Source organism: Juglans regia, chromosome 1 (assembly GCF_001411555.2).
Source record: "Juglans regia cultivar Chandler chromosome 1, Walnut 2.0, whole genome shotgun sequence".
Lineage (NCBI taxonomy): Eukaryota > Viridiplantae > Streptophyta > Magnoliopsida > Fagales > Juglandaceae > Juglans > Juglans regia.
Genome location: NC_049901.1, coordinates 21,919,111 through 21,932,515, shown reverse-complemented (window position 1 = coordinate 21,932,515; position 13,405 = coordinate 21,919,111). Strand labels below are relative to the sequence as shown.

The 13,405-nt window shown below is 37.0% G+C and overlaps 2 protein-coding genes and 1 non-coding gene across 5 annotated transcripts in view; all 3 read right to left on the bottom strand.

Annotated features, from left to right (window-relative positions):
- The window catches only part of LOC108999584 (two pore calcium channel protein 1A-like), a 44,385-nt gene extending 39,428 nt beyond the window's left edge, over window positions 1–4,957 (bottom strand). For 2 of the 3 annotated variants that reach the window (XR_004798020.1, XR_004798021.1), the window contains exons 1-6: window positions 4,545–4,957; window positions 3,469–3,612; window positions 3,209–3,316; window positions 2,761–2,856; window positions 1,814–1,944; window positions 611–671 (exon numbers count right to left, since the gene is read on the bottom strand). Coding sequence is in view for 1 of the 3 variants with exons in the window: in XM_018976498.2 (XP_018832043.1) it covers window positions 611–671; window positions 1,814–1,944; window positions 2,761–2,856; window positions 3,209–3,316; window positions 3,469–3,612; window positions 4,545–4,670 (666 nt within the window). In the remaining 2 variants the exon portion in view is untranslated. The remainder of the gene's footprint in view (window positions 1–610; window positions 672–1,813; window positions 1,945–2,760; window positions 2,857–3,208; window positions 3,317–3,468; window positions 3,613–4,544) is intronic. The other variant, XM_018976498.2, reaches the window with a different exon arrangement.
- Window positions 4,958–7,189: 2,232 nt separating this feature from the next.
- On the bottom strand, window positions 7,190–13,106 carry LOC108999636 (callose synthase 12-like). Its single transcript, XM_018976542.2, has 2 exons — window positions 7,687–13,106; window positions 7,190–7,497 (listed from the first exon to the last, which is right to left on the bottom strand). Exon 1 carries the CDS (start codon window positions 13,012–13,014, stop codon window positions 7,693–7,695), a length of 5,322 nt encoding a protein of 1,773 aa, XP_018832087.1. The 5' UTR covers window positions 13,015–13,106; the 3' UTR covers window positions 7,190–7,497; window positions 7,687–7,692.
- On the bottom strand, window positions 9,973–10,052 carry LOC118344469. The gene has a single exon (XR_004798255.1). It is a non-coding gene; the product is annotated as a small nucleolar RNA J33 (small nucleolar RNA).
- Window positions 13,107–13,405: the final 299 nt, after the last annotated feature.

Here is a 13,405-nt window from a genome sequence, read left to right as displayed (position 1 = left end):
TCCGGCACCGTTTGTCTCAAGTTTGGTGATTTCGGCAAGGTCTATTTTTGCCATAGAGGCTTATCGGCGTGGACTTGAGATTTGCTGCCGTGTGGGATTGACAGGTGTCACAGCACCAGTGATGGAACTAGAGCGGCGGCAGCAAGGGCAGAGGACGCACGGCTTGGAGGTAAGGCACTCGGCTTGTTTTTCTTGGTTTGGATCGAAGGGAACTCTTCAGTGGAAATGGGTTGCAGAAAAGATGAACAAAATGGAGACCGAAATTAATCTATTGTTTGAGAAAACAATAAAACCGGCTCTTGATACCAAATATGATGTAGGATGGAAATTTAGAAAACACTAGAAGAGAAACAAGTAGCGGAAGAGAAGAAAGAAGCCAGAAAATTAATAGAAGAAGAAGAAGACAGAGAAAAAGATGGAAGACGGCAACAGCCTCAATTGATTAAAACTAATCTTCAGTGTTTCATTACAAGCATTTAAATAGGAAAAATAACAAAATCCTAAATAAACCTTAAAAGTTTATGGGCTTAAGTCCAAGCTCAAATCCATTAAAATAAAGAAAACATAAGTAAAATGACAAAATAACAATAATAGAATATGTCCAACCTACCAAGACATTTAAGTACGTGCCAAGCATTCCAGCCAGGATTATGATGGTTGCTCGTAATTCCCTAAGACAAAAATATGAAAACATGAAAACGAATGTAACATAAATTGCTTTAACAGTGAAACATATAGTTTAATACTATCGTGTATAGATATTTAAACATATTATGAGAGTTCTGATCCCAAAACTTTAGCATGATCCGTGGTTTACAGGTACATTTAATCAATGTCGGGGGCCCTCAGCCCATCAAGACTTAGGGCTCGTTTGTTTTCACAGATGAGATGAGTTGAGATTAAAGTTAAAAAGTTGAATAAAGTATTGTTAGAATATATTTTTTAATATTATTTTTATTTTGAAATTTGAAAAAATTTAATTATTTATTTTATTTTGTATTGGCAGTTGAGAAAGTTGTAATGATGAGATGAGATGTTTTCTGAAAACAAACGAGGCCTTAATTTTCTCCAATAAAACATTAGAGTCCTACTTCTTTTAATTCAGTCCTGGAGGAAATGGAAAGACTTTTTCCTCAAACAGTGGGCTGCCCTCAGCCCACTGTTAACACTGCATATCTCAACTGATTCAGCCTTATACTTTATAAAGAATTTAAAACAAGGAATAGTCAAGTATGGGATCTGATAATGATAAAAGAAAAATTCAAACTTATTTCACCCCATAAAGACACGTCAAAGAACTGGATTGACCATAAATGAAACCTTAATCCAGGAGTACCGAGTGACCAGCATTGAAGTGAAGATGCAGAACTAATATGCATCAACCAATTCCATCTCAAAGGTTTTTCAGTTCAATGGAGCCATTTCTTTTATTTGAATTACAATTTCAAAGTTGACAACCTCTCAGATTAAGAGATATTATCAATAATTTCTTGTGCACATTCAATCGAATAATTGGATGGTTGTGCTGGCCATCAGGTATCACTTCAGTCAATCTTACTAGCACCTCACATTTATAGTTATCCTAAGCCAAGTTGGACTTTATATAACACATCTTCGGCGTATAGATCCAACTTTTCCTATGGAAAGAGATTTTTTCTCACTATGATGATGTACTTCTCTCAAAACATAAGTTCATAAGATCATCTACAAATCAGTGTGCATGGCTATGGTTCCTCAATTTAGAAACATGCATGGATAGTTCTCATGAAAAAAATAAAATATATATATGTATATGGTTTTCATCACTCATTACCTAAAGTTCAGCATGAAAAACACGACTCTGATATATGGTGCGATTCTAAAAGGAAGAAAATCATAGGCTTTGGGAGACAAGTAGAGGGCATAAACCAATATATCAGCAACCAAAATTAACAAGCAAGCCACCTGTAAAATGAAAAAAGGAACTGTTAAATCAGACTTAGGGAACAAAAACATCATGATTATACTTGTACGATGATATATCAAATATGTCAACTTGGTTTTTCCACTCATTTGGGTACCAGTCAATTTTTTTCTTCTCTGGCTTTCACAGAAAAGGGTGAACTGATGAATTGGATTATAAACTCAAAGATCAAATGATTTGTAAGATACACCGTTGCTCATTTTGGCTACTCATCATTATGTATACTGTTGATATTTTCATTCTTCATGTTGATGCGGCTACTGGTTCTCTTAATAAATCCAAACATCAGTGGTAACACACTTTAGGACTTCATTCTTCATGTTGATGTGGCTACTGGTGCTCTTAACAAATCCAAACATCAGTGGTAACACACTTTATTAGGTTCCATCTCAATTCATGAAGCATATTTCATCACTGCTGCTCATTTTGTTTCCTTTACAATTATTCATTTCTATCTCTGCACAGCTTAGAATCCTAGACCATTCCTGTAGACCTTCTATGTTATAGAAAATTCAACCGATATGGAGTTCTAAGTATTAAAGGCAAATCAAGGCTGTATTACATAATCAATGTTTTTACCTTGATTAAACCACCATCAAATAAGAAACAATTTTTTTATATATAAGTAATGATTTTGTTGTAAGTAATGATTTTGATATATGGGAAGTCTATAAGAGAAATGCAAAAAAGTTACAACAACAATTCGTTAAGGTGTAAATGGTCAATCAAGGCATCATGTAGATTTAAAAAATGAAACAAAAGAATAACTACTAAAGAAAGAATCTGGTGAGAAGTACCTTTACTCGATTAAGGAGACTTTTCCAATAGAGATGGTACCCTTCAAATGATAATGGAAAGAAAGTATGTACCATAAGTATGATGAGAGTTATGGCCTGCATAAGTACATTTCAACCATGATGATAAATTTAAGTTTAAATCACACGTTGTGGAGGGCGAGAAACTGCAATCAGGTCAAATTATAATTCAACCATAAAGATCGCCAGTTATGATAAAATAAAATAAGATAAAGGTAACATATTGAAAGAACAGGTGCTGAGCAGAAGAGGAAAGAATGCCTATAAATGCTATGTTCATTTTGGACACAAGGAAAGAATGCATATATTACACCATCCATGTAGAAACTAGATCCAATAACATGCAGAGAAATAAAATTGATAAAATAACAGCATACATCATAAATAGTTTACAAGTCCTATATAATAACACTGAATATCTCCCTCTTACCTCATATATAAGAGACACCACACCAGTTAAGTAGGGCAACTGCCCAAGATAAAAGTACTCCCTATTGTTGCAAGAATACGTGAAATAGTTGGTACACCACAAAGGTTTCTGCACACAGTTAGCTAGTTAAGAATATATGAACAACTTAATGTGAATACAATATCTATTTCTTTTTGCCTAAAGGGCCAAAGGCCTTATAAACAAAAGCACTGAACGGAAATGCAAACTGTAACCAAAATTAAAGGGAAAATTGTACTAACCTCTAAGAAATTTAGGATTATTAATGCAAAATAATTAAGGCACCAAATGAAATCAAGCCGAGTAAATATGAAGTAGAATTTTGCAGCATTCTGGAAGTTTGATTGTTCAAGAATTTGTTCAGGTAAACCAATTCCATCTTCAGCCTGAAGCATTTTCAACAGATAAAAACTAATTATTTGTATGAATAAATATTGAGAATTATGAATAAAGATTGAGAATTAAAATTCCTAATGAAGTAATGAATAAGACTCTCAGACAATATAATATGTAGAAGTTCAGAGAGAGTATTTGAGAATAAAATTCTTAAGGAACTAATGCTTCAGACTCTGACAATATTATATAGAAGTTCAGTGAGACTGACATGACATGACTATCGATTCTATCCCATGGTTAAAACAATGGAAACATTAGGAGGATAAAAGAAAGACTGAGATATGCATTGAGAAGCATTTTTGGGTTAGTTACACATCAAACTTATTAAAAAATATTTAAAAATATATTATTGATTTCCTTGTGTACTTTGAAGCAGTCTTTAAACAAAATTTTGCAAATTTGCACTTCTGACTTAAACTCATCTTAATATCTAAACACACTTTAAACTCAGTTTAGATGGCCCCACATAACTCCTTCCACTACTTAACTCATTACTATTCATAAAGAACTCAATTCAACTGAGTTCAGCTCAACATCTAAACACACCCTAAAGTTAAACAACCATAACGAAGATCGTTCATTGCAGTGCATATATCACCAAACTTAAAGCAATTATAAAATTAAAAAAATATATTAATTTTTTTAAAAAGAACAAAAAAATAAAAACATGAATAGAAATATCAAGTGGCATTCAAATTGTCCATAATTTCGCAACAAAAAAATAAAAAAAAAGGTCCAAACAAATAACACTCATTAGCTCTCAAGTAATATCAAACACAAACACACTATTGAATTACCTAAAAATACCAAGTCACAGCTAAATCGACCATAACTCGGGCAAAAATAAAATTTGAAGGGAACAACATTGAGAAGAATTTTGTTATATGATAGTATGGCAGATGAAACACGGAATGGAACCAACCAGATCAACCAGTGCGGCAGCCTTTTCATAAGGCGAGCCGTAGGCAATAGCTTGAGACCGATTAAACCGTTCTCTCCGGCGATTCACAGCTCCACTGTTTTCTCTACTGAGCAGAGGCCTCTCCATGATCGGTGAGAGAGGAAGATAGTTGCAGAGAGAAAATAAATTGACAACAAATCACAGTTTCTTCCAATAAAAGTGTCACACGCGGGGAGAGAGAGAGAGAGAGAGAGAGAGTGTGTAACTGTGTATGAGAAGAAGGTGATCACTGATGATGGTCCGCAAACAGCGAATTGTTACGGAATGAACGCTCTTATATATTGAGGTAGTGTGTGTACTTGGAAGCTGTTTGTCGACGGTTACGTGTTCCGAGTTGAACTAACATGAGCTATCCCTCATGCCTAGTCCCATGCACTTTCACTCAACTTTCAAAACCAAGACTCATTTACTATTATTTTTTATATTACAAAAATAGATAGTTTTATCATGTGTTGTGTATGTAGTTTTACAAAAAATGGGTTATCTTAACCTCATCCCAAATAATTGAATAATAATACATGCACAACACATATTAGGTAGTTTTATAAAATGATATTATTTTTATAAAATATATTATAAAAATCAATTTCATTTTAAAATATAATTATATAATATATTATAAAAAAAATGAAGCATGTTTATCACTTTTCTAAATAATTACCCCAACCTCACATAGGTAAAAGAAAAAACACAAGCCACGAAACTTTAACGATACGATTTTGACTTTGTTTGTATATAAGAAATATTTTATCTCATCTTATTTTATCTTATTATTATAATTTTTTTTAATTTTTTTAATTTTTATATAAAATATAATAAATAATTTAATTTTTTTAAATTTTAAAATAATAATAATATTAAAATATAATATTTTAATAATATTTTATTTAACTTTTACATCTATTCATTTATTTCTAATGCTATTTCACCTTAAGAAAACAGAAAAAAAAAATACAAAGTAGACATTAAACCCACAAGTAAAAACTACTACTGATATACAAGAATTAATCATGAAAGCTGAGTACGAGAATATACGCTCTGATTTTTCTGAACAGATTGGATCGGATCCTACTAATATTCCATTTGGAGAGTGGTTCGTTCGTACTAATAAATGAAGGAATGACGTGTGAGATTTCGGATGGATCTCTTCGTTGTTTAGGAGTCGGCAGAGGCGTCGGCAGAGGGGTGGGATTTCAGTCTCAGCGGCCTCACCTGCTTAACATGAGCCACCAGCATCACCATTTTTTTACCATTTTAACACGTTTTGTTGCTAAAAAAAAAAAAAAAATCTCATATCATTGAATTTTTCTGATAAAAAAATGAATAAATTTGAAATGTTTTAATTGTTCACAAGTGAAATGATTAAAATTGAGGAGAGAGAATTTAATATTTTCATTGTCTGCCAATTTTTTTTTTTTTTGGGGTAACACATTGACTCTTATTGTTGGCATTTAATTAATACAGAGATGATAGGATTAAAACCCTGATATTTGAAATCCCTGTAAAATACAAGAAAGATCATAGCAGTAGCCAGCGATTACAAAGTCTCTGAAATGCTTTGAATAGTATTGAACCAATTAAAATTCGCCACCAAAAATTTGATTTGGAAATGGATAAAGATGAAACAAATAAACAGATAGATAAAGACAAAAGTTAGATTCGAGATGGGCCCAGCTGTTTTGTTTTTTAATGACACATCATCTTAGCTTATGCCATCGAAGAGCTATAAAGATCTGCCAAACGCTTTAAAAAATGAATAAAGATGGCACTACAGATAAAAAAAAATCGAAATTAAATAAAATATTATTATATTATATTTTTTTAATATTATTTTTATATTAAAATTTAACAAAATTAAATTATTAATTTTATTTTATATAAAAATTTAAAAAAATTATAATAATAAGATAAAATAAATTAAAATCGATTATAAAAACAAAGAGCACATTATATTCTCCCACTTAAATGCTTAGTCATAATTTAATTTGAAATATAAATATAAATTTTAATTCTTATAAATTAAATTTTATTATTTAAATAATATAAATAATATATTTTATACACAAACTTAAAAATATAATAAATCAAATAAAAAAAATATTTTAATCGTCATCCTCTTAACATCTATTAATATGATATTAAATAATAAAATTTATAAATAAAATATATTAAATAATTCCTCATCATTTATCATTTAAATGGCGACAAGCATAGTAGCTCAATTTCAGACAAAAATAATAACAAATAATCCAATAACAAAAATGGTAGGGAATCAGTTAGTACACGACAGGTGTGCAACCCACACAATGAAACATTATTTTTTATTAAAAAAAAAAACTGTTGACTATGGCTTTGAATGTGGTGTATTTGAATTAAAAAATAACAATAATATTATATGCTCCTTCCATACTCGGTATAAAGTATAAACACTTGCCAAGAGCCTGTTCCTTTTTAAATAGAGAAATTATATTTATAGTTTCTATTTAGAGATTGTATGTACAGGTCATTTATTAAATAAAAAAATATTATTTTAATAGATATATTTTTATAATTTTAAAAAATTTTAAAGATAAAATTATCTAGATTTATATTACAATCTCCAAATAGAAATAGTATGTAATATTGCTCTTTGAAATATATGCCAAGAGCTCTCCAATCAAATATTTGTTCAAAGATGATAAAAAGAAAATTATTAATTACATCGTATAAGGAAAGAGGAAGCCTTACCGTGAAGAATCAAATAGTATCTGTCCGAAATTGTGATGTCAATTGAAGTGTAATGGTATATGATAATGCAAGCTAAGCTACGAGCCTACACCTGGCATATGCACAAAAGAACCTCCACAAAGCATAAAAGAAAGAAAATCAACCCTCTCTCAACTTCTGTTGTTCTTCTACACCTCATAAATCAAACCTGCAAAGCATGATGCAAGCTTCTCAGAAACAGGTTAATACTTCATACCGCTTAGATACAAAAAAATAAATGAAGAAATTAACATGGACACCGTATGGCCGAAATTCCATTGTTAGCTAAAGACTTGCGGATAAGCAGAAAATAAGAAAAAAATATTGGGAAATTATAAAAGTTTTCGATGGAAATTACCTCCAATCACAAGTCAACCTTAGATTTTTTCCCAGTAACAATCTGGAAAATGCGGAGACCCCTACTAAATGCTTCATTGAAAAGAATCCTCGTCTGCATTGATTGAAAACCAGGCAACCATGACAGTAGAGCCACAGGAGCCATGACAATGACTCCAAACATTATATCATAAAGTCGGGCCAAAGAAACAACTGTCTCCCAAAGTATAGTGTGCTGCAGAAGGGGCCGGAATACTTGGGCAATCAAAATCATGCCCCACCCAGTTGGTATAAATGCCAACAAACTAGTGAAAATATCAATGAATGTGAAATCCGTGAATTGCAGCAGGGCAATCACCACAAGTATAGCAAGTATAATCACGAGGAACTGGACAAGACGATAGTAGATGTGTTCTTTGGCCGCATATTTATCCTGAGCATATGCTATTACCACATAAATACCAAAAGCCACGAACACGTAGATCCAAGACAACAAGTAAACAGCAATACTGGTACTCCCTGCAGCGATATTTAGCTGGTACACTATCCCATATTGGAAAAAGAAGAATCGGAGGTCTAAGATAATTTCCATTATCTTTCCCCACAAGCCGGTCGTCCTAAGGTGATCCTGCTCCTCATACCACCATCTTTCCCAGCTCTGTTCAGATTTTGCAAACACGCTGCCACGGTACCAAATCCAGTTCATAAAGTCATCAAAATCGTAAACAGTCTTCAACCAATCAAATCCAGAAGGATTAAACACAAAGGGGGTAATAATCCACGACACAACCAAGAACCAACTAGTGATGGTCATGGCTATGTAAACAAATGTGTTGCCAGCTATAGGACTGTGCGAGGCGTAAACTATCAGTATCAGTCCAAGTTCAATGGCCTTCACAAAATGGCTTCGAGCAAAGAGTCTATAATTCTCCGCAAAATTCTTATGCTCCACGACAAAACCACGTCCAGTGGCCCGATATTTTGCACCACCATGAAGGATAGTCCGGCCAAAGTAGTGGGCACGGGTTCCCATAGAGAATGTGTAGAAAACAGATGACAGCTGGAGCTGCATTGTCAGGAAATCCCAAATAGCTTGCAAGAACCCAAGCTCAAGAGAGTTCTCCACTATCATAGGAAGGGCAGTGAACAGACCAAGTTGGATGATGAACTGCTGATTCAAGATTGTACCAAGTGCTGCATTGCTATTTGTGTCATCTGCCAAAGCAGAATCCTCAAAACCACTGAGAGCCAGATAGAGTCGTCCCCAAAGAAATGCATATACAGTCAGAATCACCATCATTGTGTTGAAAAAGAATCCCACGGTAGTGTAAAAGAATGACAGCATCCTGAAGAAGTCCAACCTATGACCCAGCCTGTAGACATCTCTGCTAAGAACTTGCTCACCATTTCCACTTGCGACCTTGGCCTCAAACATGGATACTTGATTCAACCCAACATCCCTTCCCTTGCCAACTTGGATGTATTCATGGTGGGTTACATTGCCTCCACGCAATGTGCAATTAAAGCCAGCAAAAATGTCCTCGCTGATGTTAATCACTCTGGAAGCTTTGCTGATGCCACCACGAGTCAAGAACCAAAACCTGTCAAAAACATCAGGATGGCCATAATGCATTCTAATCTTCAAGGGGTCTGCCAGAACACGCTGTCCCAAGGTGACAAAACTCGTTTCCTGAGCAGACATAAACCAAGCAAGTGATGAAACGGATCCGGTAAAGATGTGCTCCCTAACTCCCAAGATTGTAGGCTTCCGGATGCCATAATAACGCCTGAATTCTTCCAATAAATTACGCATTTTGAGTGCCTCTTCAAAATAGTTGTCTTGGTTCATATCAATAGTCTGAACAGCATCACCACGGGTGAAGATGATGGCATGATTTTGATTCTCCGGTTTTCCCTCTCCAAGCTTTAAGGGACCAGGCAGCTTTATCCGGTAGATTTCCACTTCCTCCTGCTTTTGGTGGTCGTACTTCACAAGGACAGAGTAGTACTCTTTCCCATCCCTCCCTGTGGAAACCTCATCAACATAGGCAACTCGAAGGGCCTCATTGTTTTTCATCAGATACAATATTTCATCAGCATGGGGATCTTTTCTTGCCTTTTGAGTCCCATATATCTGGCAGGCAATCACGTATGTGAATTTCATCAAAGCAGTCCCATCCTCGTGTCCTTTGAACAACAAATTCACTGGACTGCCCGTCCTACTCAAACTCCTGGAAGAAAGCGACCCTTCTGAATTGTAACCATCCAAGTTGTCTCGCCTCATTGAACCAAGTTCTCGTGATCCTTCCCGGATGTCCATCTCTGATGCAGAATCCAGAAATGCCAGCATCTTAAGAGCCCGATAGTAATACATCATTCCCCTTACAGTGCGGGCAAGTGTCTGGCCTCTGTATGATGCCCAAAGCCTGAGATCTCTCAGCTTAGTTGTCCATATTTCTTCATTTTTCACCATTCCTTCTCGGCGCATCCTCTCAATAAAATGTTTCCAATCATCGGCATAAATTGTCTGTAAATAGTACAGGATAGAAATCCCATCTTCATTCTCCGTTCTAAGTTGTTCTTTGCTATAGAGTACTTCTTCACTGTAGTAAGGGGTCAATACACTGAAGGCCATCATTTTCTCAACTTGGGGGGCATGGGGCATGTTCATGAAGAGGGAGTTACTGAAGAAAGCAATTCGGCGTCTTGCCTCAAGATTTACTGGTATATTGTGCATCGAGTCCCGAGAGGTAAGAATTGTGTGCAACCGCCGGACCTGCCGATAGAAGGTCTCATTACTGGGGTCTGGCAAGTTGACAGCATTCTCAAAAAGCAGCCCCTGAGCAGAAGCTGGATTGCGAGAAGCCAAACCATCCTCCCTCAGCTGTTCCATGCTCCTCTTCTCCTTGAAAAGATCCCGTTTAACAATCTCATAAAGGGCCTGAAGTGAATTCACCACCTGGCTAGGATCTTTGACAGGCTTGTTCAATACCTGAACAAGTTTTATTAACTGGGTATGGAGCTGCGGCAGTACATTCATATTAAATGTCTTAGTAAATCTCTCAATCTCAATAGAGTGATCGATCTCTTGAAAAAGGATGGTCATGATGGAATGCTCTTCGGTGTTGCTGTTGGTAATCTCAAGCAACAAGTGCTTGATACAGTCGTAAGCTTCAATTACAGCACAGCGCCTGTACTCATTCTTGCATATCTTGTACCAGAGCCACTTGTCTGGAGCATCTACCAACTCTTTCGCTTGACCAAGTGCAAGCAGTAGTTCATTACAGAGAAGGAAACAAGGCCAGCGGATGACCCTGACATTCCAAGAATTCTGGGGCAGCTCCAACAGCTCGTGTTCATTGTCAGAGATGATATCTTCTTCCCTGAAAATTGAAATAATTTCATTCCATATCAAAGCAAACTTATTTGCCTCAACTTGGTTAGATTCAAGCTTCTTATATGGTCGACCAAGCCCATATCTCAGCTTCAACCTGTGGATGGCATCATTAAACTTATTCCTCATCCCCCTTGCATTTAACAGCTGCTCCTCTGGCATGAGATTGAACTGAATGGCACTCGCAAAGAACTGGAACCTCAGCCTCAATTGTTCAATATTTCGAATCTCACCCAAGTGCTGAAACAACCCAACCGCTGCCCCAACAAAAGATGAGTAGATGGAGTACCAAATCTGGATATCCATGAGGTAAATCAAAACAACAGGAAGCCACAATAGCCCAACTGCTAATCTGTCGCTCCTTTTGAAAAGCTGATACCATTGATAATGCACAACTTTTAGATCCAACATCTCTTTTGTTGGAGCAATCATAGGTTTGATCTGCAAAAAGTAACTGAAACAAAATTTCGTAGCAAGAACCAGAACCCAGAACAAACTGTACTTAATATTGTCCACGAGACCCTCCCTCAACCCACGTCCCACAAAAGCCCTGCTCTGAAACCACCATGACAACATATAAAAGATCCTCCAATTCGTCTCCTCAAGAAAATTCCTAAGCCACGGAAGAATAAACAGTGCCACTGCCAGAAGCTCCGGCAACACAAAAACCAACGCTACCTCAAGAAAAGTCACCACCCTTCTATTCGCCTCGGGAGACCACCTCCTATCAGCACTCCTCTGCGACCATATCCTCCCATAAAATACCCCGAACACCACAATCCAAGCGGCAGCAACCACGCTCTTCATCACCATCCTCACCCCAAGCCCCATTGTCTCCCTGGAGACCAAACTATACTGCATGCTGGCGTCCAACAAGGACTTCAAGAACCTCAAGCCACTCCACGTGAAGAACACAGTCAAAAGACGCACCTGCACCTCCCTACTCGTCCATGCATGCCACGGATAATCCCTCCCCTCCCATGCAACAATAATGGCCGCCTGCAAAAACAACACCAGCATCACCCATAACCTATCGAAACTCCTAAACAAGTTCCAAAACGACCTCTGCTCCACAAAGCCAGTCTTCCCCACATGTTTTCCCCGTCTACCAGTCGTCACGAAAAAATTACTGTCCAACTTAATCGGCCAGCGGAGTTTCAGAAAACACCGTTTACTCCAAAAATACTCATTTATATCATCGTAATTGCGCCACACGCTGTGCGGCGCAGACCCGTTCTTACTACTTTCAACTTCTGCGCTGATCGTCTCGTAAATCGGTTTCACAACGCAGTTCAAGAACGCGTTCTCGCCCGAAATCGAGGGCATAAATGGCTGGCCGGTGTTCTCGTCTATGTAACCCTCTACAATTTTGTTCAATTCCATGGCCATGTTATGGAAAATAAAGCAAATGCATTCGGGGACGAAGCGGACGTTGGCGGACTCACCCCAGATGAGGAGGTAAAGCGAGACGTAGAGTAGCTCGCGGCGGTGTTCGGAGTCGGCCTGGCCGCGATCAGAGATCCAGATATTGGATTTCTTACCGAGGTAGGAGCACCAGGCGGTGTAGTTACGTAGGAGCTTCTTGCGGAACCGGCGCAAAACGGTCGCGTCGAGGGCGTCAATGTTGTCTGGGGGAGGGGAGAGGCGCATCTGGGCGTTGGCGAGATGGAGGACGAGATGCTCGCGCTGGTTCCGGACGTTGTCGCTCTGGAAACCGAAGAAGAGGGCGAGCCAGTCCAGGAGGTCCAAGTGCGGGGCCCATTGAGAGTAGGGGGGCTTGCGTAGATCTCCAACGGCTCGGAGAGCGGTGGTGACTGCACGAACCTCCGGGAAACGGAGGGAAGGGTGGTCGGCGAGGAGGTTGTGGATGGGGATGATGTTGTAGATCTCAGATTCGGAGGGTGGTCGTGGAGTATGCCGGCTTTGGGCCGAAGACGGCCGCTGCGGGAGACTCATCGCATGTGGAGGTTTCTTGAGATGAGTACGGAGAACGAGCACAGCGGAACGACAGGCAGAAAGTGAAGATCAATGGACGTGTTTGCAGCTTCTTTTTTTTTTCTTTTTTTTTCCTTAGCTTTATAATTGATTAGAAAATTAAATAATTTTTGCTCTAATATTTGTTTCTGTATTTCTGTTATATTTTAGAAATAAAATCATAATAAATCAGTTTTGTTAGTGAGTACGAAGAATATATGTTAATTTCATACCAATCTTATAAAAAAAAAACAACTTTCATCTAAAAGGTCTATTTAGAATCTTTTCTCCTTTATTAAAGTTGAATATATTACAATATTAAATCAAGAAAGAATTATGCAAAACAACAATGAAAAATAAATTAGCACAGTAA